General features: G+C 46.9%; 2 protein-coding genes across 5 annotated transcripts; one reads left to right on the top strand and one right to left on the bottom strand.

Moving 5' to 3' along the window:
• Positions 1-15: 15 nt before the first annotated feature.
• On the top strand, positions 16-20,026 carry RIBC1 (RIB43A domain with coiled-coils 1). 4 transcript variants are annotated; one of them, XM_037512362.2, is made up of 7 exons: positions 16-273; positions 9,407-9,523; positions 10,845-10,926; positions 11,122-11,433; positions 18,779-18,897; positions 19,223-19,617; positions 19,737-20,025. In XM_037512362.2, exons 2-7 carry the CDS (start codon positions 9,407-9,409, stop codon positions 19,816-19,818), a joined length of 1,107 nt encoding a protein of 368 aa, XP_037368259.1. In that variant the 5' UTR covers positions 16-273; the 3' UTR covers positions 19,819-20,025. The 4 variants fall into 4 exon arrangements, with proteins under 4 accessions (XP_037368259.1, XP_054551697.1, XP_037368260.2 ...); XM_054695722.1 differs by lacking the exon at positions 16-273 and adding an exon at positions 4,819-4,936 and having other exon boundaries at positions 19,855-20,026; XM_037512363.2 differs by lacking the exon at positions 16-273 and adding an exon at positions 4,820-4,936 and having other exon boundaries at positions 19,737-20,026.
• Positions 20,027-20,137: 111 nt separating this feature from the next.
• On the bottom strand, positions 20,138-22,642 carry HSD17B10 (hydroxysteroid 17-beta dehydrogenase 10). Its single transcript, XM_037512366.2, has 6 exons — positions 22,578-22,642; positions 22,059-22,223; positions 21,098-21,262; positions 20,841-20,969; positions 20,652-20,760; positions 20,138-20,472 (listed from the first exon to the last, which is right to left on the bottom strand). Exons 1-6 carry the CDS (start codon positions 22,602-22,604, stop codon positions 20,282-20,284), a joined length of 786 nt encoding a protein of 261 aa, XP_037368263.1. The 5' UTR covers positions 22,605-22,642; the 3' UTR covers positions 20,138-20,281.
• Positions 22,643-27,371: the final 4,729 nt, after the last annotated feature.

The raw sequence follows: 27,371 nt of genomic DNA, 5'->3' as shown, positions 1-27,371 counted from the left end.
GACTTCCGGCGCTAGCAGGAACAAGGGGCGGGACCGTCGAGTAGGTAAGGAGGTTTTGTTGATCTGTTGCCTGGGCGCGAGCTTGCGTCATGCATTTGGACCCCGCCCCCATTTCTTATTACCTGGCAACCTAAAGCAGTGCCATAACTGACCAAGTTGTAGAGGAGGCGGTGCTGCAACTTTGGCCATCAGAGGAAGCCTGTGGAACCCGACCCAACGCTCACTGAGATGTGTCAAGAGTCACAGCAGTGACTTGCCCTCCAGGACAAGAAGGTGAGGGCTCGGCTATGGTTTTAGCATGGTTGGCCAGAAGGTTCAGACAAAAACAAGGTCGGATGGAACGACCCACAAGGTTCAGTAGGGGAAGACCTTAGTGAGGGTGGAGTAGGGTTGGAGGTGGAATTGGGTGTGAAGTGGAATGAGGATACTCTGGAGTAACAAGGATATGGACTGGAGAAAGATGGCCAGAGGTGCTGCCTCCCTCCTGTACCACCAGAATTCAGAGACTGCTGCTATAGCCATGGAATATTCTTAAATTTGAGCCACATGGCTACTTGAACCTAGACCCATCCTGGAAGCTTCAAAATTGGGACTTCTTGCAGAAAAAGTCATTTTTTTAAGATTTATACAAGAACTGGGGTACAGGCCAGAGGCGCGGGAGGGTGAGAGGATTCACCAGAGACAGAGCGGGGAGCAGAACCAGCAGACGGACCGAACGCACTGCTGAGGGGAGCAGCGGGCTCCACAGGAGAGGTCTGCCACACCATGTGGGAATCTCCCTGGCCGGGCTGGGAACTGATCTCACGCTGCAGAGGCTGCGGACAGTTTCACAGCGCTGGCTCAACCCACCGTACCACTGGGGAGGCCCGCAAAAAGGCATTTTATATGAGCCTCTGAGAGGGTCCCTAAGCTTCTACCTCTACCCTCTTCCTTTTCCCCAGCTTCATCTCTCTCTTTATGCCTAATCCCTATCCTATTCCCTCCTTTCCATCCTCCTTGCTGCATTCCTTGCTACCTCCCTTCCTCTGCTCCCTCGCCTCCACCTTTGTCAACTGCCATGTTGCCCTTTCTCTTTCTCCCATCCCTTTCCCCTCTCTCTTCCCCATCTTTTCTATCCCTTTCCTCCTTCACCTCATCCCATCACCTTATATCTGTTCATTACCAAGGCCATGACCTTTAGCAGTCCATAAAACTTTAAATGTATGGAATCTTTGCCTCCAGTGACTTTATATCATGGAGACAAAGGGAATGAAGAGGCTGAGGTTGGTACGAAAACCAAGACATGGAAAAGGTCTGGAGGTTGCCATAACCATTCCTGTAACTGTTTTTTAAATGATGTCAGAAGACTTGGAAGAATCTTAGTCTTAGGATAAGTCCAGGAAAGTGAGAAAGCTTGGTTGATGGAATCTAGTAGAGAAATTATAAATGAAGTATGATTGGAAGAAACAGGATCCGGCTAAGGGGATAAAATGACCAAAGGACATCAGTCTCATATAGTTGGCCAGAACTATTGTTCCACTTAACAAGATGACATGGGGTGGGGAGGATCAGATTAGATACCTACCAAAAGATCATATTGAATCTCACACCATATTCAAAATGCACTTCCAAATGGATCAACACCTTTATTTTTTATTTTCTTACATCGTTGTTCATTTTTGTGCAATATTTGATTTCTCTCCTCAGGTGTAGTCCCCATGATTCGCCACCACCACAGCACCTGTGAACCGTCACCATAGTCCCTTGCGCTCTTCTCTCCTGTTTTAATCCTCTCCCTCCCCCTCCCCTGCTGAATGCCTCAGATCTAAGGTTTCCCTGCAAGTTTTATCCTTTTCTGGACCCTTTGTTCAGTTTCCCTATGTTCTACCTGTAAGTGAAACCATCCAATATTTTTCTTTTTCCTTCTGATTTATTTCACTTAGTATAACCCCTTCCAGGTCCATCTATGTTGCTGCAAATGGCATGAGTTTATCTTTTTTGATTGCTGATTAGTATACCACTGTGTGCGTATACCACATCTTCTTGGATCAACAACTTAAATGAGACAGGCACAACTTTAAAAATTTTAGAATAGATAGAATATTTTTATGTTCTCAGAGGGTTTCTTTTTTTTTTTAAACATTTATTTATTTATGCATACAAAAACTGGGGTACAGGCCAGAGGTACAGGGGGTGAGAGGATTCACCAGAGACAGAGTGGGGAACAGAACAGGCAGACTGACTGAAATACTTTGAGGGGAGCAGTGGGCAAGACAGGAGAGGTGTGCTGCGCCATGTGGGTAGCTCCCTGGCTGGCGGGGGATCGAACTTGTGCTGCAGAGGCTGCGGATAGCCTCATAGTGCTGCACTTAATCCCTTGTGCCAGCAGGGAGGCCCTCAGAAGGTTTCTTAAGTAATAAAAACTTCTAAACTTAAAGGAAAAGATTGATAAATTTGAACACCTTCAAACTGATCAAAATTATAACATAAAGAGCCTCCCTGGTGACGCAAGGGGTTAAGCACAGCACTGTGAAGCTATCTGCAGCCTCTGCAGCATGAATTTGATCCCCAGCCTCCAGGAAGCTACCTACATGGTGCAGCTGACCTCTCCTGTCTAGCCTGCTGCTCCCCTCAGCAGTGTATTTCAGTCAGTCTGCCTGTTCTGTCCACCACTCTGTCTCTGGTGAATCCTCTCACCCCAGCCCCGCACCTCTGGCCTGTACCCCAGTTCTTATATGCATCAATAAATAAATCTTAAAAAATTACAACATTAAAGTGAAAAGGTGGTAAATGCACACAGAAACCTAAGAATTGATCATCTTTTATTTGGGTTCTGTGAAAGGTTCACAGTTGTTCATCTTGTTATATCTTATAATTTACACGTGTGTTACTATATATACTCCTTTGTCTGTATCATTACCATAGAATTATACTAATAAAGTGAAAAGATAAGTCACAAATTGGAGATGTTTGCCATATTTAAATCAATAGGTGATTAGTATATAGAATATCTGGGGAACTTCTAAAATTAATAAGAGGGAAAATAACCTAATTTTTAAAAAATGAACAAAGGCTATGAATGGTCACTTCGCAGAAAACAAAAATGGACAAAATGCACATGAAAAGACTGCATCTTCACCAACAATAAGGGAAATTCTAATTAAAATCAATAATAATTTGATAGCCACAAATTGGAAAAATTTAAAAAGTTTGCAATACTTAGTATTGCAAAAATACTGGAAAATAAAGACAAAAAGAAAAGTTTGCTGTAGAGGCAGGAATGGATATGGTGCAGGTTTTCTACAATCCAACAGACCCAGTAAAGGAGGAGTCAGGGTCCTCAGTGGATTTTGCATGTCTTTTATTGGGGTTCACCAGGCATACGGCAGGCAGGGATGCTGGGGGGCTGGGAGGCTGGCAGTCCTCCCAGCCCCCAGCAAATCTCCACTCTATCTGGGCTCTCCGGCCTTCTCTCATTCTCTCTCTCAGCTTCTGTTTGTTCTTGGCTTCTTCTCAGCTTCTACTGGCATCCCTGTGACACTGCCCTTAAAAAGCACAGTCTTAGCCCAGGTGAATCCCATCTACCTATGCCCACACCCTATTCCAGGTGCCTGCCATCAGGCATGCATTCAGGACCACAAGGATCCATCATCTATCCTGATGGCGGGAGGGCAGAAAAGCCTGACATTTTTCCTTACCCTACAGTCCACCCCCTCAGGGTTTTCTGCCATACATTCTACATATATACAATTTTCTTAGCAAACATAAACAAGGCAGCCATGGCCCACAAAAGCAAATACATCACAATATAACAACAAAATACATCAGAACACAAATAAGTCCAGGCAGGGCATCAACCTAGTGGCAAAAGACAATTATTGGTACCAGCAGATGATCCACCAAATCTGCTGCTGAAGGCACTGCTCATACGAGGGAGGGGAAATCACTCAGACATCTCTGTCACATGCCAGGAGCCGTCAGGCTTCCTGACCTTCTCTGGCTGTAGTCTTGGCTACAAGCCACACACTGCATCCACCCCCAGGGTGCACTCACTCCTGGATTGGGATTCTCTACCCTTTGGGGGTAATCGCCCAACCCTCAGGGTTTCTGTCTGCTGTCACTCCAACACTGGGCTTTCATAGCCACCAATGCGACACGCAGACCCCTGCACTCAGGCCAACCCACTGCACAAGCACATGGGTCGGGGATCCTTGAATACAAACTCTACATTCGGCTTGGGCTCCACCCCAAGTCACGTTCCCCACCCGTCCCCCAAGGACAGGTTCCTCAGCTCCTCACCCTCACTCGACAACGAGCAGGGCATCACCCACAGGTGATTTTACAAGACTCACTGTCCTTCCTCAGCTTACTTAGTGCTTAACAGCCACTCAGGGCTTCCCAAGCTTAGCATCAGTACCAGCTTTTGCCTTCTGAGTTGGCTTTTCTCCTCTGCCTAGCTGCTGGGCATACACAGGCTGATTTTGGCCATCAAGGCCCACTAGCCACTCCCAGATTCCCATCTCGGGGTGTACAAACAATAGCATTCTGCCCCAGGGTCCCAAAAACTTAACTTGCCAAAGTTCCTCCACCTTCTAGCAGGATTGTCGGTCCAAGTCTATCAGTCCAAGTCCGTTAGTCTCTCCCTGCATCAGTACTGGTGAGCTCCGAATTGTGGTCCTCTCTTCCGACGATTCTTGTTGTCTCAGGGGTTGTTGGCTGGTCCTCTCAGGCGTCTCCTCCTCGCGAGGTCTTGTCCTGCAGCTCCCGGACCTTGTCCATCTCTTGTGCCGCCATGACACCTCCAGTGTCCTCACAGGCAAACACAGTCTGTTACTCCTTAGTCCCTCCAGGTCTTTGGAGGGCTCCATACCCATCTGCATGGATCATCCTGCCGACTACGCCAATTGTAGAGGCAGGAATGGACACGGTGCAGATTTTCTACGATCCAACAGACCAGGTAAAAGAGGAGTCAGGGTCCTCAGTGGTTTTTGCATGTCTTTTATTGGGGTTCACCAGGCATATGGCAGGCAGGGATGCTGGGGGGCCGGGAGGCTGGCAGTCCTCCCAGCCCCCAGCAAATCTCCACTCTATCTGGGCTCTCCTGCCTTCTCTCACTCTCTCTCTCAGCTTCTGTTCGTTCTTGACTTTTTCTCGGCTTCTATTGGCATCCCTGTGACACTGCCCTTAAAAAGCACAGTCTTAACCCAGGTGAATCCCATCTACCTATGCCCACACCCTATTCCAGGTGCCTGCCATCAGGCATGCATTCAGGACCGCAAGGATCCATCATCTATCCTGATGGCGGGAGGGCAGAAAAGCCTGACATTTTTCCTTACCCTACATTTGCAATACTCAGTATTGATGAGGATGTGGAATGACTGGAGTTTTTATATACTCTACTGAAAGTGGAAAGTGAAAAGTAGTTTAGCATCATCTTGTAAAGTTTATACATATACCCTATTCTTCGCACTTCCATTCCTAGGTATATGCTCGAGAAACCTTCCCACCTGCGTATATAATCTCTAAATATACAGGTCCCTCCTCTCTCTTTTGCAGTTAAAAAAATAATAAATGGGATTGTTTGTACTGCAGAGTCCTAGTCTCATATGAACCCACTTCAACCAGGCTTTCAGCCTCACAACTCTGCCAGAAATGTCAAAAACACCAGAAATTGTCATGTTACTAAATCAGTCAGCTCTCAGTCTTCTTATTCTCATCATCTGTTGCTCATTCTCCCCTTCCAAAAGCACTTTCTTCACTTGGCTTCTCAGACGCCACAGTCATGATTTTTCTCCCACCTCACAGGCTACTTGACCCTAGCCTCTAGTCCTGGTTCTTCCTCTTCTGTCTCCCCAAGGGCATTCTTATCTGTCTACCCTCACCCTGTTAGAGATCTCTTACAGTCAAATAGCTTTAAATTTCTTTGTATCAATAGGACAAGCTATCGTATGCTGTACAAACAACCCCAAAATCTCAGCAGTTTATAGAAACAAAGATTTCTCTCTCATGCTTCTTATCCATTGTGAGTTGGCTGTATCTCTGCTCTATGTCATCATTCCAGGACCCAGGCTCGAAAGAGCATACCTTAGACATTGCCAGTCTCATGGCAGAGAGAAAAAAGAAAGTGCCTATTATGTAATGGCCCTTAGTTCTGCTTGGCAGGAACACCTGTCAATACTCACACTCAGAGGGCAAAGCAAACCACCACCCGGCTAACCTTCAGAGCAATGAGATAAGGATGTATAATCCTTCTGTAGGAAGGAGCATCAAGTCTTTTTGAACAATAATAGGATTTACCATACCACTGTATACTATCAGTGGCTATCTAATAGACCTCTCAAACTCAGTAAGTCCAAAACTGATCTCCTTATCCTCCCCTCATTTCATAGTTTTCCCCAAGTAGACTATTGAATTGATAGCAACTCCAGCCTTCCGAGTGCTCCAGCCCGAATCCTTGAAGTCATTCTTGATACAGTTCTCACACTCACTGCACATCCAGTCCGTCAGAAAGCCTGGTCAGCCCTACCTTCAAAATATATCAAGAATCTGACCATACCTCACCCCCTCTGCTTGTGTGAGTCACCATTACTTCTCATTGGATGACCATAATAGGCTCCTGTCTAGTCTCCCTGCTTCTAGCCTTGTCATCCCTCTTCCCCACTCCAAGATCATTCTTAACACAGCAAAGTAATGCTTTAAAAAATCAAACTAATGCTTATTAAACTACAGTAGTTAAAAATAAATAAAAATAAAAGCAGAACACATCATTCTCACTACTCAAAACCCCTCCAATGGCTGCCCATTTCTCTCAGAGTAAAAACCAGCATTTACAATGGTCTGCAGGGTCCTACTGCTCTGCCTCCTCCCCATTTTTTCATGTCACTTTCTACTAACCTCTCCTTCACTCCACAGTTGAACACGTGCCTCTTGTGTGTCCCCCTTAAGGTCTTTGCACTTGCGGTTCCCTCTGCCTGGAGTGTTCTTCCTAGATATCTGCATGGATGGCTCCCTCTCCTTCTTCAAGTATTTCCTCAAATATTACTTTCAGGTTATGCCTCTCCTGACTTCCATATTTCAAATTGCCATTTCCCTGGCATTTCCAGTTCACCTTACTCTGCTCCATATATTTTCTCACAGCACTTCTCATCTTCTTACCAACTACTTAATATATTCTTTATTGTTTGCCCCCACTAGAAAGCAAGACTCACAAGGACTTGGAATTTTGTAGCTTTTGCTCCTTGATGTCTCCCAAATATTAAAAGGAATGTCAGACAGTAGGCAATACATGAATACTTATTAAATGATAGAATGAACATGAGTGAAAAAAGCAAGATGCAGAAGAATCCATTCTGCATAATACTGTGTAAAGTTCCAAAACATGAAAAATGTTTAAAAATATTGTTCAGGCAGGCCTCCCTGGTGGTGCAAGGGATTAAGCACTGCACTATGAGGCAATCCACAGCCTCTGCAGCATGAGTTTGATCCCCGGCTGGCCAGAGAGAAACCCACATGGCAAAGCAGACCTCTCCTGTCTCACCTGCTGCTCCCCTCAGCAGTGTATTTCAGTCAGTCTGTCTGTTCTGTTCCCCAGTCTGTCTCTGGTGAATCCTCTCACCCCCTGCATCTCTGGCCTGTACCCCAGTTCTTGTATGCATATAAATAAAAAAAAATAGTATTGCTCATGTTTTATTAAGTTGGTTTGTGGGTGTCTATTTTATCCTATCTCTGAACTTACATATGCTTCCTAACATAAATATTCTCCTGTATGTGTTGGATATTTCACAATTACAAAATTTTCTTACTTTTTTTAAAGATTTATTTATTTATGCATACAAGAACTTGGATACAGGCCAGAGGTGTGTGGGGGGGTGTTGAGAGGATACACCAGAGACCGAGTGGGGAACAGAACAGGCAGATCAACTGAAATACACTGCTGATGGGAGCAGTGGGCGAGTCAGGAGAGGTCTGCTGCGCCATGTGGGTAGCTCCCTGGTGGGGGATCAAACTCGTGCTGCAGTGGCTGCAGATTGCTTCATAGGTTGCATCTTAACCCCTTGCACCACCAGGGAGGCCTTTTTTTTCAGGTTTTTTAAAACTGGAGCTAGCTATAGAGGAAGTCAAAGGGTCGTATTCCAAACAAAGGAAAGCAGAGTACAAATGCCCTGACATGGGAACAGTTATCTAGTTGGAGGACTTGATAGGAGACCACTGTGCCTAGAATACTATAAACAAAGGAGATGTGTGCAGGAACAAGATCTTGAAAGCCCTAAGTAAGGAGTTTGGAGTTGATTCCATGTGCAGTGGGAAGCCTGTGTAGAATTTTGAGTAGGTCAGAGACATGGTATGATTTATGTTTGTAGAAGTGTTTTTCGCTGTCGCTTTGACTGGCTCACATGCTAAAAGTGGGCATCCCAAAACAGGAAGGGAATCTGACAAATGGAAGCCCCTCTAGCCTTTCATTTGACTCAAGAATAAGTCATAAAAATAAAGGGGGCATGATGGTGCCTTTTACTGAAATGAGGAAAACTGAAGAGAGTGCAATACAAAAAGAGGAGTGTTGTAATTGAGTTCCAGGCTAAGATAGATGAGCATGGGTCACATCATGAAGACCCTTGTAAGTCTGGCAAAAGGAGACTATAGAGGCAGGAAGGGGCACAGAGCAGGATTTCTAATCAGCAGACTGGGGTAAAGGAGTAGACAGTCCTGGAGCCCTCAGTGGCTTTTGCAGGCTTTTATTGGGATTTACCAGGCACATGGCAAGCAGGGGTGCTGGGGGGATGGGAGGCTGGCAGGCCTCCCAGCCCCCAGCAAGTCTTCACTCTATCTGGGCTCTCTGTTGATCTCTGGTGCTTCTCTCTGCTTCTCATGTAGTTCTGCTTCTGCTTCTGCTTCTGCTTCTGCTTCTGCTTCTACTGCTTCTCTTCTGCTGGCGTCCCCATGATGCCGCCCTTAAAAGCCCAGTCTTAGCCCAGGTGAATTCCATCTACATATGCCCATACCCTACTACAGGTGCCCGCCATCAGGCATGAATTTGGGACCGCAGACCCATCATCTATCCTAATGGTGGGAGGACAGAAAAGCCTGATACTTTTACCTTACCCTACAGAGACTTTATCTCATAAACATTTGCTTTAGAGCTGCTTTTTGTGCTGTGGTCAGATTTTCTTTCAGAAAGATCACTCCGGTAGTCAGTGCAGATAAAGAACTAGAGAGGGTATCACTGGACTGAAGGAAGCCAGTGAGGCTCCCGGGAATACTGTCTAACATTGTGAGGCCTGAAATAGGGTGGTGACAGCAGAGATGGAGGACACAAATAGGAAATATATCAGGAAGTAAAATGAAATATAGCGGGGAGAAAGGAATGAGGTCGGAGTGTAGACAAGGATGACCATCAGCAGTGATTCATTCCACCTCACTGTTGTTCCAGATGTTCCGAGTAAACCAGTCACCAGATCCCAAGGAAGTAGCAGCCATTGAGGCTAGAAGAAATCGAGAAAAGGAGCGACAGACCCGATTCTTCAATGTGCGGGCTCGAGTCATAGGGGTGAGTGGGTAGCAGTGACTTTCTTGGGACAAGGGGCCACCTCATTCTTGTACTTGGGGAGACACATTGCCATGTCCTTTATGCCCTTCTCCCTGATTCAAGCAGGCCCTAGGCAGAAAGGGAGAAGGCACTGATCCCCCCCCAGGCCTAGGAAGGGCCTGGGAAAGGAATTTGGGTGCAGAGGAAGAAACTAAGGGAAGAGGAGCAGGTGACAAGTGATTCTTCTCTAGTCAGCTCTAGTCAGCTCCGTGCCAAGTGGCCTGGTTCTCAAGAGACAAGCAGCAAGGAGCCAAATGAAGTTTAAAGAACACTTGGTGTTACATATGCCTAAACGCTTTCTGAAAGGCTACATAAGAAACTGCTAACTGAGTGAGGGACAGAGATGGGAGGAACGCTAACTTTTCACTAAACTATATACCCTTTTGCACTATTTTGAGGTGTGTTAAATGAATTCTAATCAAAATAAAGAGACAGTGTTGATAGTTGAAGATAGATTGCTGAGTGGGTGGGTAGAGGGGGAATGTGCAGCATGGCATTCCGGAAAAGACCAAATCTGCTGTTTACTAGGTATATGGCTTTGAGTAAGTCACTTGTTTTCTCTGAAATCCAGATTCCTCCTCTATAAAGTGAGGCTAAATGAAGTGTCGAGGTGAGAATTAACATAGTGGCAGCTCTGGAAACTAGAGCACAGTGCTTGACAAGTAAGTAGGTAGCTAAGGGATGAGTGGTGTGATTGAGATCCAGCTGCATTTCCTCAGGACCTGCTCTGTACCAATCATTGGGTTGGGTATTAGGGATACAAAACCGACTAAGGCTAGTCTTTGCACTTAACAGGCTCACCCATGAGGTGGAGGAGATAACTGATAGAGGCAAACTTCAATATAATGTGGACAATGGGTCCTTGATTTTATGGGAGTAGTATCTGCCTGAAGGGGCAGGAAGCTGAGCTGGTTTTGAGGGGTGAATAGGAGTCTGGACAGAGGGGGAGGAAAAAGTGTTCCAGGTAGAGGGAACAGCTAGAGCAAGAGCTAATGTTCAAAATAGCCTACAATGTGCAGGGAACTGAGAGTGGGAGAGGAGATGAGGGTACCCAGATAAAGCTGAAGGAGGAGGCAGAGCCCTTCCAGGCCATTGATAGGCTTACAAACAATGCTGAGATGGGGGAATATTATTCCGTAGGTAATCTGAATTCAGTAGATAATTCAATAGGGGGATCTATAGGAAAATTTTGAAGCAGATAAATTCTAAGAAGTTTCTGTTAGAGCACTCAAGACCTTCTGCTAGACCTCTACCCTGACTTAGCTCATTTATTTGGGATCAGGTGGATGTCGAAGCCCTGAACAGCCAGGTGGAAGAACGAAAGCTTCGGGAGGCAGCAGAGCAGAGCAAGGAGGCAGCTTATGGTAAAAGCCCAAGGCTAGGGGCCAGTCATGGGTGTGGGGGGCGGGGAGTAAGAGCCTGCGTGGGCTTGAGGTAGGGCATTTCTACCTCAATGTGATGGCAAAAAACAGATAAACCTTAGGAGCACAGGCCATGCCAAGTGGGCTCTGTCCCTCCTATGGTGCCTTCTCCATGTTCTCCCTGCCCACCACCCCCAGCGACCAGCCAAATGCAATATGATCTGGTAGCCCAGATGCTAGAGAAAGAACAGGCAGAAAGGACACGTCGGCTGGCAAAGAAAGTCCAGGAGTTTCGGGAGCAGAAACAGCAGCTTAAGAACAAGCATGAATTTGACTTTTGGGATCCAGATCAAGTCTGGAATGAGTTTCTAACTCATCAAGGCGACAGTGATAACCACTATGGGCTGGACAAGGCTACATGCCAGAGAAAGGAGCAGGAGCAGCTTAGGTACAGCCTGGACAAACAGGTGCAGGAGCAACAGCAAGCCAGGACTGATGAAAAGTGTGCAGGTAAGCAATTGGGCCCTCTAGGCACAGAGATCTGAGGCTTTCCAGGGAGCTGTCCTGAACCGGATACAGGACCCAGGAGACCAGACTGTATGGGGTGGTCCAATTAGCTGGATGTTGAAAGGTTATACTGAGTAGACCCCAACCTCCCTAATCTCCTTCAGTAACTGACTGTGCCCACTGGCCCCAATCAGCCAGCTTTTCATTACCTGGAGGCAGCTCTGCCACTTAGTAACTGGTTTGGGCAAATGAATTTTCCTCCCTGTGCTTCAGTTTCCTCATCTTTAAAATGACGATAAGAAACCATACCACATAGAACTCACATGAGAATTGAACAGGATGCTGTATGTAGGTGCCTTTGTGCTCAATAACCAGTAGCTACTATTAGCAGATATTATCTGTGATCACGTCCTTCTCTCACATTAGAATAAGCACTTCCTGGGCAAAGACCATGTCTTATCAACCCACACTGCTAACCTTTCCAATTACCCCTGTTGTAGCACTCTGTTCTGTTATACCACTTCCCATAGATGTAACTAATTGTGAAAATATTTGTGGAATGTATGTATTCTCTCCAAAATGTCAACTCACTGAAGATGAAACACTTCACTCATTTCCATCCCTGTATCCCAGTTGCCCAGAACAGTGTTCTCCAGTGTCAGGTGCTCAACAAGTCATTGTTGAAAGAACTAAAAACCAAAATAAATAAGACAAGTGCCCAACAGGAGCCCACAGAACCAGACCTTCCAGAAAATCAGTTCAGAGAAGAGGAAAATATACATACAGTAAATGTTTATGCTTTAACACTGTTTTGTTTTTTTTTTAAAGATTGATTTATTTATGCATACAAGAATGGAGGTATAGGCCAGAGGTGTGGGGGGCTTGGGGGATGAGAGGATTCACCAGAGACAGAGTGGGGACCAGAACAGGCAGACTGACTGAAATACACTGCTGAGGGGAGCAGCAGGCAAGTCAGGAGAGGTCTGCTGCTATGCTTTAACACTGTTATGTACCATCGTAGGACATGGAGGGAACATCAATATCGGAGTGGTTAATTCTTACAAGGAAAAGAATATGACACAGATCAGCTGTCAGGAACCAATTTTAGAAAGTTGGGTATGATTTTGCCAGGGTGGAAGAGGGAGACAGAAAAAAAGGAACCACTCTAGATAGAGGGGGCAGCAAGAAGAGCCCCAGGACTTTGAATGGTCCAGGTGTTTCGGATACACAAATACTTTAGTGTCACTGCACCCCAGGGTTGGTAGAAAAGAAAATGGTTAAAAATCTTCTATTCCAAACTAAGATACTATCCCTTTATCATGTAGGATAACCACTGTAAAGGTTGGTTTTTGTTTTTGTGCGTAACAGAACTGGGGTGTAGGCCAGAGGTGCGGGGAGGCAGGGGTGAGAGGATTCACCAGTGGGGAGCAGAACAAGTGGATTTACTGAAATACACCATTAGGGGGAGCAGCGAGCCAGAAAGGAGAGGTCTGCTGCACTATATGCGGGTTAGCTCTCTGGCCTGGGAGTCTGGGTGATAGCACATTGAGACTTAACCCTAGACCATTAAGGAGGCACTACTTCTCAGCTACTTGGGCCCCGCTGCTGTTCCTCAAGCATTCCATGCTCTCTCAGGAGAGAGACATGCTCTTTCCTGGCTCAGGGCCTTTGCACTAGCTATTATACCCTCTACCTGGATAGCTCATCAGACATTTGTATTGCTCATTCCCTTGTCTTCAAATCTGTATTCAAACATTACCTTAGTAAGGTTTTCCTAACTTAAAAGTGCAACTGTTATGTTCCCCTCCAAGCTCCCATATCCCCTTTTATGCTTTTTTTCTCCTTAGCAATTATGTTAACCACCTTATATATTTCACTGTTTTATCTTTTCTCTCTGTCCCCATTAGCGTGAATGCCATGTGAGCAAGAATTTTTGTTTGTACACTGTGCCACACACAAAATAGCTGCCTTAACATTTGCTGAATATTGAAATTGGTCTTGTCATTCTTCTGTTTTAAAACCTTTAAGGGGGCTTCCCCTGGTAGCGCAGGCTGTTGAGCGCTGCGCTGTGAAGCTGTCCACAGCCTCTGCAGTGCAGGTTCGATCCCGGCCAGCCGGTGAGGGTCCCACATGGGGAAGCAGACCTCTCCTGTCTTGCACGCTGCTCCCCTCAGCAGTGTATTTCATCAGTCTGCCTGTTCTGTTCCCTGCTTTGTCTCTGGTGAATCCTCTCACCCTTCCGTTCATCTGGCCTGTACCCGGATTCTTGTATGAATAAATAAATCAATCTTTGGAAAAAAAAAAAAAACTTTAAGGGCCACCCTGGTGGCCTTAACCCTGGTGGGTTAAATCTCAATGCTATCACCACTACAGCCTGAGTTCAATCCCCTGCCAGGGAGCTGACCCATATGGCACAGCAGACCTTTCCTGTCTCGCCCGCTGCTCCCCTTACCAGTGTTTTTCATTAAATCTGCCTGTTCTACTCTCCACTCTTGTCTCCGGTGAATCCTCTCACCCCCCTTCCCCCCATACTTCTGGCCTACACCCCAGTTCTTCTACGCAAAAATTAAAAAAGTAGCTGAAGTAGTAGAGTGAGAAGAGTGGTAGGAAGTAAAGTCAGAAAGGTGACAGAGGCCAGTTGGGGTAGGCCTTATTGGCCATGGTGAGGACTTCAGCTTTTACTAAATGAGGTAGGAGCCATGGGAAGGTTTTGAGCATTGGAGTCATATGATTTGTATTTTAAACAGATAACTCTGACAACCATTGCAGAGGTTGTATTAGAGGGGGAAGGAAGACTAGAGGCAAGCAGATTAGAAAACTATTGCATCCATACATAGGTGGTTGATAGATAACCATGTAGCTAGATGTCCCTGAAATTCCTGGGTCAATATGGGCTGGAGGGAGAGATCTGGAAGGGAGGGGGTTTTGTGCATATAAATAGAATACTAAGCCTGAACTCTGGAAAAAGGGTAAGAAAATGGTGTACTCTGTAAGGACAACGACCAAAGCTGTCTTATTAACCACTACAACCCCAGTGACACAGTGCCCGGCACATCATAGATGCTCAGTACATTTATCTTGAGTGAATGACTGAGTAGATGAAAAGGAACTAATAATAAAGATTGAACGGGGATCAGTGAAATAGGACAAAGAGATGCATAAAATAATAACAGTGGCACTAACCTTTACTGTGTACCATTACTATAATTTCTACCAGGCATTAACTCATTTAATGCCTCACAGCAACCCTATGAGGCAAGTATTAGTATCATTCTCATTTTCAGCATAGGAAACTGAACAGGGCCTCCCCAGTGGCGCAGCAGGTTGAGCGCAGCACTGTGAAGCTGTTCCGCAGCCTCTGCAGCGCTGGTTCAATTCCCGGCTAGCCAGGGAGACACCCACATGGCGTGGCAGACCTCTTCTGCTCCCTGCTCTGTCTCTGGTGAATTCTCTCACCCTCCTGCGCCTCCGGCCTGTACCCCAGTGCTTGTATAAATAAATAAACAAATCTTTTTTTTTTTTTAAAAAAAAAAAAAAGGAAACTGAACAGAGATGTTAAAACTTGCCCAGTCACAGAGCTGGTGGGTGATGGAGGTAGGAGTGAACTCAAGCAGGCTGGCTCCAGCACACATGCTCTTGAACATTATCCCATACTTGCCTCCTCTCAGTCACCATAAAAAAGTTGGGACTCAAAGGCCGAGAGTGTCATAATGTCAAATGCCTTGGAAAAGTTCAGCTAGGAACAGAAACTTGTCTATTGGGCTTGGAAATTTGGAGTATGTGGTGATTTTTTTTTAAAGATTTATTTATGCATACAAGAACTTGGGTCCAGGCCAGAGGTGCAGGGGGTGAGTGAATTCACCAGAGACAGAGTGGGGAGCGTAACAGGCAGATTTGCTGAGATACACTGCTGAGGGGAGTAGAGGGCGAGATAGGAGAGGTCTGCTGCACCATGTGGGTTAGCTCCCTGGCCGGGGATTGAACTCATGTTGCAGCGGCTGGCGATAGCTTGAGAGTGATGAGACTTTAATCCCTGTGCTACCAGGGAGGCCCAAGTTGGTGAATTTTTTTTTAAAGATTTATTTTTATTTTTACAAGAACTGGGGTACAAGCCAGAGGCGTGGGAGGGTAAGAGGATTAACCAGAGACAGAGTGGGGAGCAGAACAGGCAGACTAACCGAAGACACTACTGAAGGTAGCAGTGGGCAAGGCAGGAGAGGTCCGCCGCACTATGTGGGTGGCTCCCTGGCCGGCTGGGAATCAAACCCGCTGCAGAGGCTACAGACAGCCTCACCACGCTGTGCTCAACCCACTGCGCCATCGGGAAGGCCCCACCTATTTGGTGAATTTTGATATACCAGCTGCAATGGCACTGTGGGCTAGCTGCCCAATGGCAGCAGGCAGGTGTACTACGAGGCATAGTAAAGCTACAGGGACAGCAGAATGCTGAGGAAATCTGAGTAGTTTAATGGAAGGAGCATGGGCTGATCCTTCGACAGACCTATATTCAGATCCCAACCTATTATTATACCTTGCCTACTGTGTGACCTTGGGCATTTTACCTCTTTTTGGGAACTCTGTGTCCCATGTGAAAAGTAGGATTTAGCCTTACCTCTCTGGGTTGCTGTGAAGAGTGAAATGAGAGGATGGGGACACAGAGGTCCCAAGGGGAGGTAAAATGCCCAAAGTCACACAGTGGGCAAAGTATAATAGTTTGGGATCGGAATGTAGGTCTGTCAAAGGATTGGGCCTCCCTGGTGGTGCAAGGGGTTAAGCACAGCACTATGAAGCTACCCGCAGACTCTGCAGCATGAGTTCAGTCCTGGCTGGCCAGAGAGCTAAGCCACATGGCGCAGCAGACCTCTCCTGTCTCGCCTGCTATCCCCCTCAGCAGTGTATTTCAGTCAGTCTGCCTGTTTTGTTCCCTGCTCTGTCTCTGGTGAATCCTCTCCCTCCCCCCACCCCGCACCTCTGGCCTGAACCCCAGTTCTTGTACACATAAATAAATCTTAAAAATAAATTAATAAAATATGGGTACAATTAGGCCCTGTAGAGTATGTAAATCATCCAAATGCCCTTAACCAGCTAGTTCTGTGGCAGCCCCTGTAACCTACAGACCCATACAGGAGGTGGTGAGGAAGAGGGTGGGGGAGGTGGGGGGAGAAGTAGAGGAAAATTCCTGTTGTTTCTGTGTATACAGATGGATTTTAGCTGAGCCAATCCACAAATACTCTTGTATGCCTAAAGAAAAAAAAAATTTTAATTTAAAAAACCAAGCCTTCAGCATATTCGGGTCCCATTTTCCCTGTCCCCCTCCCAGGCTGTGCTCCCTCAGGTATTCCCTCCCCTGTGTTTCCAACACTTACCCTTCCACTGGCCCCTTTGGTAAAGGCTGTAAACATGCTTATATGCTAACCTATGTGAAAAAAAAAAGCCTCCTTTCACACTGATTCCACTAGATACTGTGAGCTAGCCATTTTCCTTTATAGTCACACTCTTTGAAAAATCTACCTCCAGTGCTGTCTTTTCTTCTTTACTTTCCAGTCACACTGCAACCCCAAGATCTCATTTCTCCCCCACACAACATTGATACTACTCATACCAAAAATCACCAGTGCCCTTTGTATTACACACAGGTTCTGTTTTATCTTTCCTCCTTGACTGATCCCAATCCTTCCTTGGCTGCCATTACAACACATTTTGCTTGTAGCTCTCTGAGCATTCCTTCTTCGTCTCCCTCCCTTCTTGAGACTTTGTCCCTAGCACTCTGCTCTCCCTACCCTGTATACTTGGTTGTTCCCAGCCCTCACGTTGGAACCAGCTACCATGCCACTATCTCTGTGCCCTCTGTCTGCAGAGTCACATATCCAGATGCCTGCTGACCACCTCCAACTTGGTTTCTGGAAACAATTCATGGGTACTCCCTATCCTGCTCTTCATTCTGTATCTTCCACTTCTGCACACTATGCACCCAGTCATCCAAGCCAGGACCCTGGGAAGTGTCCCTGCATCTTCCTTCTCTCAATCCATCAAGTACTGATGATGTAACCTCCTATGTATCCCCTCCATCTTTTCCATAATGCCCTGGGTTGAGTCCTTCCAACTGGCCTACTGCAATAGTTTCTAAGGTGGCTTCCTTACATGCAATTGCCTGGCTGCCTGCCCTCCATGGTGGCCACCATAAGGAGGTTTATAAAATGCAAATCTAACCATATCACTGCTTTGCTTCAAATCCTTCAATGTTCCCCACAACCTTAGGGTCAAGTTTCTGGCCTAGTCTGGCCCCCACAAAATTCTGTAGCCACTTGCGTTTTATGCTCCAGCAAGAACAGATTACTTATAATTTAAGATACAGGCCATGCTGTTTCTTGATTTCCTTCATACATTTGACAAATATTTAACACTATGTACAGTCTCAGACCTAGGTGCTGAATCACGGTAGTGAATGAAACTGACAAAAATCCCAGTCCTCACAAAGGTTACCTTGTAGTAAGTGGAAACAGAGAAAATATTTAAGTAAAATGTATACTGGATGGTGACAAATGCTAGGGAGAAAAATCAGGGCAAAGGGATAAAATGCTGGGGGCAGGCAGATTGCAATTTTAAGTAGGACAGACAGGAATGGTTACATAGGCAGTAACATTTGAGCAAAGACCTGAGGGCAGCAAGAGAGGTGAGCCAAGTATAACATCTATTACAAATTCTCTGTTCCTGGATGTTCTAGGAACAGCAAGGAAACCAGTGTGACTGGATTGTTAATATACCTTTGTTTATGCTGTGTCCTCAGCCTGGAATGCCCTTTGCTCTTTCTGTCTATATACATCAGGTAATTCCAGGATCACCTTGTCCTGTAAGCCTTCTCACTTACTATCTAAAGCTCTTATAACGCCCTCTACATATCCCTACCATTGCTTTTACCACACTGTGGTATTATCTATGTTGGATCTGCCTCACCCACTAGACAGAGAGCTCTCTGAGGACAGAATCTGATTATGTGGTATCTTCAGAAACCAACACATGGCCCTTAGACTGTGGCTCAGAGAGATGAAATGCTTTTACCCAAGGTCACACACCTCAGAAGCAGCAGAGCAGTCACTGGCATCCAGGTCTATTGAAGGCATCTTTCAGTTCAGTACATGACAAACACTTGTTGCCACTTTGGCTATCCCTACTTCGATAAAGTAGCTCCTTCTACATCCCTACAATTAGGACATTAACACCTTCCCAAACATACATACATACACACACCACACACACACACATACACAGTTTAATAACAAATGGCTGAATGCGTGAATCAGGAAAGGAGCAGGCCTGTAAAGTGCCCTGCTCCTACTTCTCTATGTAGATATGCTCAGTGAACAGCTGCGCCTAGCCATGGACATACGGGCCACCCAGCTCGCCAAGCTGGAGGAGTCCTGTCGCGTGGCCATGATGTCTGCCATGGCCAATGCCAACAAAGCCCAGGTACAGCTTGAGCTATCCCCATTTGTGCACTGGGCTCTCCCCATTCCCTTGAACAAAGTCCTGGGGGAACCTTAGCCACATCTTGAATCAACGCCAAACCCCTCACCCACCTGAGAACTTCCCTGATTCTCTAAGGACTTCCAGAAGGCAGGTAAGTTCCCTGCCCATTCCACCCTTGCCCCCATTTCAGGTCATTCGAAGGCCATGCCTTATCTATTCCTTCTTTCCCTGATGGGAGAGATTAGGGCCATATCACCCCCTCCCCTATGACTGAGAGTTCCCTGAGGTTGGGCACTCAAATGCTCATATTTGGGGGCCCCACCAGGCAGCTGAGGTGGCTGAGCGACAGCGCCATGAACATCTGCACCAACAAGAGGCCAACCTCACAGAAATCCAGAACCAGATCAATAGTGACCTACTGACTGAGAACCCCCAGGCTGCTCAACACGCTATGGTTCCCCATAGGGTACTGCCCTATTGCTGGAAAGGCATGACTCCAGAACAGCGAGCTGCCATCAGCAAAGATCAGGAGGTGCAACGTCGTGAAAAGGAGGTACAACACCAGGCAGAACAAGCACTGGATGTGGAATGGGAAAACCAGGCCATATGCTCAGCCCAAGCAGCAATGGAGCTAGAAGAACAGGAAAGGGAGCTGTGTGCTGAATTTCGTAGGGGCCTGGGCTCCTTCAACCAGCAGCTGGCTAAAGAACAAAAAGCACAGTGAGTTCTAGGGGTTGGCAGTAGGGCAACCTTGGCAATGCCAAGGGAGAGTGCTAGGATGGTGAGGGTCAGGGACGGGGGAAAGTCCATCAGCTGAGGCCTCGGGACTTCTTTTACAGGCAGAATTATCTGAATTCAATAATCTACACCAATCGGCCTACAGCCCAATATTTTCTACAGTTCAACACCAGCAGCCGCTGAGCTCAGGATGGTCATTTCTCTCTTCTCCCCCATCAGGCTCACAAAGGGCTAGAAGTCAAGAGAAGAAAATGATGCTACATAACCCCCTTCCCCAATCCATTCCCAGTGGGAGAGAGCTAAGCCAGTATCCCTACCTTTGACCCAAGTTAATAAAGTTATTCACTAAAATCAAGGCCATGCATTGTAATAGAACACAAAAGGTGTAAGGTACTGCCTTTCCTACCCCATTCCTGGGTTCTGAGCAACCCTAACAAAGTCTTGCACCTTTAACCTTTCTTCCCCATGCCAGTTTTCCCAGCACACAGCACTGCGCACTCCCTGTGAGAAGTAGAAACTTTATTTAGGCACAGAGGGTAACTGATGGGAGAGTTACAAAATGGCTATACTGTGCATCCTCCCAAGCTGGTAGTAGCCCAGTGAAAGGAGGGGCAGAGGAATAGGTTTGCTCTATTCCCCACCCCCTTCAAGGCTGCATGCGGATGGCCCCATCCAGCCGGATGACCTCTCCATTGATGAATGGGTTTTCAATGATGGCCTGTACCAGATGAGCATACTCGGCAGGGTCACCCAGTCGGCTGGGGAAGGGCACCTGGCTGGCCAGGAAGTTTCGCACTTTCTCTGGGAGGCTGGTCAGCAGTGGGGTGCCAAACAGGCCTAGATAAGACAGCCAGAGTCAGAGGTCCACCCTTGCCTTCATATTTACCCAATCCCTCCTCACCTTAGCCCTAATTGTAGTGCTTCGCCATGCAAGGTTGGTGCTGCTTAGGTGGTAAATTTCCCTCGATTGCCCACGGATCCCATCCAATCCAGGTGTGGCATGGAGATGTGTCTACCTGGAGCAATGGTCATCACCCGGATGCCCATGGGAGCCAGATCTCGAGCAATGGGCAGTGTCATGCCTACTATGCCCCCCTTGGAAGCAGAATAGGCAGCTTGTCCAACCTGGAGAAGGAGTGGAGGTCATAGGTGGAAGGGTGTCAACAAGTCACTGAGAAGCACAAGCCTCATCCCTGCCCACACACCTGGCCCTCGAAGGCAGCCACACTGGCAGTGTTGATGATGACCCCACGTTGGCCTCCTTGGTCTGGCTCATTCTGGCCCATCTCACCAGCCACCAGACGAATGACATTGAAGGTGCCTATGAGATTCACCTGGAGGACCAGTAGAAACAAAGTGTAGGAGCTTGAGGCAGAGGTAGCCTTTTGTCACCTAAAACCTTTGGGGTCACCCATAGCAAGAAACCTTTTACTCCACCCCTAGAGAACCTCAGAGGCTTTACATTGAGAACTCGCTGGAAGTCCTCCAAGGTATGGGCCTGGCTCCTCTTTGAGTTGTATGTCTTGATAGCAACTGCAATGCCTGCACAGTTGACTGCCACATCCACATGACCAAACTTTTCTTTTGCTAGAGTCAGGGCTGCTTGCACGTCCTTCTCTGAGGTCACCTTCAAAGGGAGAAGTGGAGAAGGTATTTATTTACCAGCACACACACACACACACACCCCACTAAACTTAGGGGAAGGGATGGCTAGTCTTTGCGTGACAACAGAATAGTGCAAGCAAGGGAGAAGCCAAGAGAACGAAAACTCAAGAGTGGGGCAAGGGTGAAAATATTAGGCAAGACAAGCATGTTTCAAAATATTTTTCAAATCTATACCTTCTTGATAAATTCACATATCCCTGGAGATTCTCTGATGTGGAGAACAACACTGTTTTAAAAATCATTGCTATGAAGATAAACTAGCTTTTTTTTTTTCATTTTTTTATTTTAACATTTATCATTTTTTACATTTTTTTAGACAATATTTGCTTCCCCCACCCTCAGATTGGTCCCCATAGAATCTCCTTCCCCAAGGCACCATCACCACAGTCCCCTGTGCACTAGCTTTTTTGTTTTTTTTTACGCAAACCTACTAAGATGATTTCATCATGCTTTATTTTCTGAATCCGTTTCATTAAGTTTTTTGACTTTATAAAATCACAGGGCACAAGATGCATTTTCAAGCCATCACATACCATTTCCATGACATTCTGATATGTCCAATCCTATCCCCCTCAGTCCCGCTTCAAAGATTTTTCGTTCCCAGTGCTTGACGGCTCCAGCCCAAAGGGACAAGGACATTGATCCACCGCCCGCCACACAGACGGTGCGGCACCGTCAAGAGAAGGGCCCTCTGGGTTCCCAGGCCGGTGTCTGTGATCTCTCCCGCACACTGGCAGAGGAGAGGTGACCCCACTTACGTCGGTTGGGGCGAAAGCGCAGCTTTTCCCTAACTTCTTGGCCTGGGCCGTCCCATCCGAGTTGGGCAGGTCCAGAAGTACAGCACTGGCCCCCTGCCCTACAAGTCGCTCTGCGGTGGCCAGACCAAGGCCCGAGGCTCCTCCGGTTATTACTGCGACCAGGCCCTAAGAAGAAAGGCACGATCGGGCTACACTGCAGACCCCCACCTTACACCAGCCCCTTCTCCAGCTTCTTCGAGGGAGGCTCCTGGTCACTCCAGCAGTGTGGCCCAGGTGTGCCTTCTCTCCTTACCGCTGAGTGTCTAATGTACAGGCAGCCCGTCCTATTACCCCACATACATGTGCGGCGGAGAGTTGACCTTCACCTCCAGAGCCCAAACACCGCAATACCACGCCTTAATAAGGCTTGACCCTATCTCCCTGCACCAATCTCTTCCCCCCACCTCCGGGTTCCATGGCCGAGCCGTTCAAAGCCGGCACACGGGGGCCGGCAGCAGAGGCAAAGACCCGATAGATTACCTTCACGCTCCGACACGCGGCAGCCATCTTTCCTGGGTCTGGCAGAACTTTCTGGCGCTCACTGATTGGCGGGGGCGGGGCCAGGGGCGGGCCAGCAGGAGGCGGGGCGCTGCGCGCGACATCCGGCCCGGGCCAGCCCTTTGCTTTTCCAACTTGAGAGGGCAGCCCGCCAGGCCTGGCAAGATGTTCCCAGAGTTATTTCACCAGAGGATAGAAACCAGTGGCCTATGAGAGTTATTTTTGTGGTGTTTTGCCAGTTTTTTTTTTAAGATTTATTTATCTATGCATACAAGATCTAGGGTGTAGGCCAGAGATGGGGGGGGGGGGTCGCTGAGAGGCTTCACCAGAGACAGAGTGGGGAGCAGAACAGGCAGACTGAGTGAAATACACTGCTGAGGGGAGCAGTGGGGGAGACAGGAGAGGTCTGCTGGGCCATGTGGTTTGCTCCCTGGCTGTGGATGGAACTCGTGCTGCAGTGGCTTCGGATAGCTTCATAGTGCTGACGCTTAACCCCTTCCACTACCAGGGAGTCCTTGACAGTTTGTTCTTTATATCTCACAAAGGAGTAGAGCCCTGTCTCACTTTCGAACTTATTTCTCTTAGCACCGTCACCCCAAGATCCATCCATTTTTGTCCCCAAAACACTATATTTCATCTTTTTAAATAGCTGAGTAGTATGGGCCTCCCTGGTGGCGTAAGGGGTTAAGACGCAACCTATGGAGCTGTCCGCAGCCGCTGTAGCACAAACTCGATCCATGGCCAGGGAGATACCCACATGACGCAGCAGACCTCTCCTGTCTTGCCCGCTGCACCCCTCAGCAGTGTACTTCAGTCCATCTGCCTGTTCTGTTCCCCGCTCTGTCTCTGGTGAATCCTCTCACACCCCCTCCCCCCACCACCACCCCTGGCCTGTATCCCAGCTCTTGTGTGCATAAATAAATCTTTTTTTAAAAAATGAATAGCTGAGTAGTATTCCACTGAGTATATATCCACAATTTCTATAAGCAGTCACCTGTCCATGGGCTTTTAGATTGGCTCCATGTCTTGAAAAATATGCCGGTTAGCAGAGTGGAGGGGGAAGAGAGGAGGGGATGGAGAGGGTAATATGATAGAGTAGAGCCACTGGAGCTTTGGTGGAGGGTGAATGGATCCTGCACAAAACTATATAGTTATGTAAACGAAGGGCAACCAAAAAATGGGGGGGGGGGAGAAAGAAACCAATAGCAGCAGCACAATACCACCACACCCACCTCCTTACTTTCTAAACTACCTTTGGGCAAGCATCACCTCTAGGGGGTTACGGGAGGGCAGGAAATTGAATGTGTGTGTCCCTCATGTGTGTGTCCCTCACCCCTCAGAGAAAATCTTCATTCAAGTATAAACTTATCTAAGAGACACCTATACACCAAGCCCTATGCAGGGCTCTGGGGATACCCTGAGGAATAATAAAAAAATTATGCTTTCTAGGAAGACACAATGCATTTGGAAAAAGAGATAATTACAGTACAGATACAGAAAAAGGAAGAGACAGAAAAACAGATACTGGAACAGACATGGCTATCCAAAGATGGAGAGTCTGAGAGCCACACAGAGAGAAATATGTTGAGGCAGAGAGAGGAACAGAGACAGCAGACAGGATCACAGAGCTATGGTTGTAGAGATCTACTAAGAGACAGAGATGTTGGGGGTCAGATATTCTGAGACATACTTGCTGAGAGAAGCACAACGCCAACTTGATGATTCCTTCATCTGCTCATCGCCGGGGTCCTCCCCCTCCTTTATACTTAAACCACCCTATTTAGGCCACATTATTAACCTTGTCATGCCCTGTAGTGACCTCATCACCCTCCCACCCCTCTTATATGGAGATCTTGGGAGAAGGAACTGGGCACGCTCAGCCTGCTGTGGACTCTGCCTGCCTGCGGGGAAGGGGCTTTCTGGCCGGGGCTGGCCAGGTACCCCCATAGAGAGGTGTGTGAGTGTTAGTGCTGTCTAACATACCACCATCTGTCACTCTGACCATGTTCTTCCAGTCTCCGTCCCTCTACCACTTCTTTTATCTCCTTGATGCCAGTTGTTCTTCTGACCATTCCATTTTCTTCCAGTCTCTTCCTACTTTTCTTCTAGTCAGTGTAGATCATCTCTCATTCCCCTTCTCTCTTTATTCACTCTCCCCAGCACCTTCAACCCATTTGCTGCTTTGACAGTCTGCCAATTCAACTCCTTGACTTTTCTTTTTTTCTTTTTTTAAAGATTTATTTATTTGTACAAGAACTGGGGTACAGGTCAGAGGCATGGGAGGGTGAGAGAATTCACCAGAGAGAGGAGGAACAGAAGAGGCAGATGGACCGAAAACATTGCTGAGGGGAGCAGCAGGCAGGACAGGAGTGGTCTGCCACACCATGTTGGTTTCTCCCTGGCTGGCCAGGAATTGAACCCGCACTGCAGAGGCTGCGGACAGCTTCACAGCGTAGCGCTCAACCCGCTGCACCACCGGGGAGGCCCTTTTCTTTTTTTTAAAAAAAAGATTTATTTATTTATGCATACAAGAGCTGGGGTGTAGGCCAAAGATGCAGGGGAAAGGGGTGAGAGGATTCACCAGACACAGAGTGGGGAGCAGAACAGATAGATTGACTGAAATACACTGCTGAGGGGAGCAGCAGGTGAGACAGGAGAGGTCTGCTGCACCATGTGAGTAGCTCCCTGACTGGGGATCGAACTCATGCTGCAGTGGCTGCCAATGGCTGCCAATGGCTTCATAGTGCTGAAACAACCCCTTGCGCCACCAGGGAGGCCCAACTCTTTGACTTTTTGGCACAGACTCTGAAGCCAAAAGAACTGGGTTTGAATCTCAGTTCCATCATGTACTAACTAAATCACGCTGGGCAAATTACTTAATTGTTGGTACCTCAGTTTCCTATGAGGAAACCTGTAGGGGTGTTAGGAATAAATGAGTTAACAACTGTATAAGGGGGGGAAGGGTACTTAGAACAATGCCTGACCTTTATTTTTTTTTAAAGATTTACTTATTTTTTTATACAAGAGCTGGGGTACAGGCCAGAGGCGAGGGCGGGTGAGAGGATTCACCAGAGGCAGAGCGGGGAGCAGAACAGGCAGACGACAGAAATACACTGCTGAGGGGAGCAGCTGGCTAGACAGGAGAGGTCTGCTGCGCCATGTGGGATTCTTGCCGGCAGGTGGGGAAGCGAACCCGCACTACAGAGGCTGCAGACAGCTTCACAGCGTGGTGGCACTCAACCCGCTGCACCACCGGGGAGACCGATGCCTGGCCCTTAGCAAGAGCTATATAAATGTTAGCTACTGTCACTCTTCAGAACATTGTTGTTGTTTTTTTAATTAATTAATATATATTTAAATCATTGTTCATTTTAAAACAATGTTTGTTTTCTTTTCTCAGGTATAGTCCCCATATAATTTCCACCACCAGTTAACCCATACACCATCATCATAGTGTTCCTCCCTCCCTCCTTCCAATCCTTCTCCCTCCTCCTCCCCTGCAGGATGTCTCTGGTTTATAATTGTTTGTTTTGTATTGTTGTGCTTTGTATTGTTATTATTTCTCCCCCCATGCCTTATTTGGTTCCCCTATATTCCTCCTATAAGTGAAACCATCTGATATTTTTCTTTTTCCTTCTGACTTATTTCACTGAGCATAATTCCTTCTAGCTCCATTCATGTTGCTATGAATGGCATGAGTTTATCTTTTTTGATTGCTGAATAATATTCCATTGTGTATATAAACCACATCTTCTTGATCCAGTCATCTATTTTTGGGCATTTGGTTTCTTTCCATATCTTACTTGTAAACAGTGCTGCAATAAACATAGGAATGCAGGTATCCTTTTGAATTAATGTTTTTGTATTCTTTGGGTAGATCCCTAGGAATGGAATTCCTGGGTCATGTGGTAGCTCCATTTTTAGTAGTCTGAGAAACCTCCATACAGCTTTCCATAGTGGTTAGACCAGTTTGCACTCTCACCAGTAGTTTAGGAGAGTTCTTTTTCACCGTATTCTTGCCAGCATTTGTTGTTGCTCGTTTTTTTTTAATATGTGCCATTCTTACTGGTGTAAGGTGGTATCTCTTTGTGGTTTTGATTTGCATTTCCCTGATGATTTTAAGGAATGTTGAACATTTTTTCATATGCCTGTTGGCTATTTGCATTTCTTCTTTGGAGAGGTATCTTTTAAGTTCCTCTGCCCATTTCTTTTTTTTTAATTAATTAATTTATTTATACAAGCACTGGGTACAGTCAGAAGCGTGGGAGGGTGAGAGAATTCACCAGAGCCAGAGGGGAGAGCAGAGCAGGCAGAAGGACCGAAGTACACTGCTGAGGGGAGCAGCGGGCGGCAGGAGAGGTCTGTGAGCCATGTGGGACCCTCGCTGGTGGCTGGGGATTGAACCGGTGCTGCAAAGGCTGCGGGCAGCTTCGCAGCCCAGCGCTCAACCACCGCACCACCAGTGGAGGTCCCCTTTGCCCATTTCTTGACTGGATTGTTTACTTTGCTTTTGTTGAGTCATGTGAGTTCTTTGTATATCTTTGTGATCTGTCCCTTATCAGTTGTATGGAGTCCAAAGATGTTTTTCCGGATCAGTAGCATGTCTCTTTGCTTTGATTAATGTCTCTTCTGCTGTACAGAAGCTTTTAAGTTTGATGTTATCCCAGGTTTATCTTTTCCTTGACTTTCTTTGTTTTAGGGCATGAGTCTTTAAAGATGCAGAACAGTATTTCTTAGACTTTTTTATGCTGTGAGACCTTTGGCAGTCTGGTGAAG

The sequence above is a fragment of the Talpa occidentalis genome, unplaced genomic scaffold (assembly GCF_014898055.3).
Source record: "Talpa occidentalis isolate TD23 unplaced genomic scaffold, MPIMG_talOcc4v2.1 talOcc4.15, whole genome shotgun sequence".
In the NCBI taxonomy this organism is placed as follows: Eukaryota; Metazoa; Chordata; class Mammalia; order Eulipotyphla; family Talpidae; genus Talpa; species Talpa occidentalis.
The sequence above is the reverse complement of the archived record's forward strand: the minus strand, read 5'-3'. Positions and strand labels throughout refer to the sequence as shown.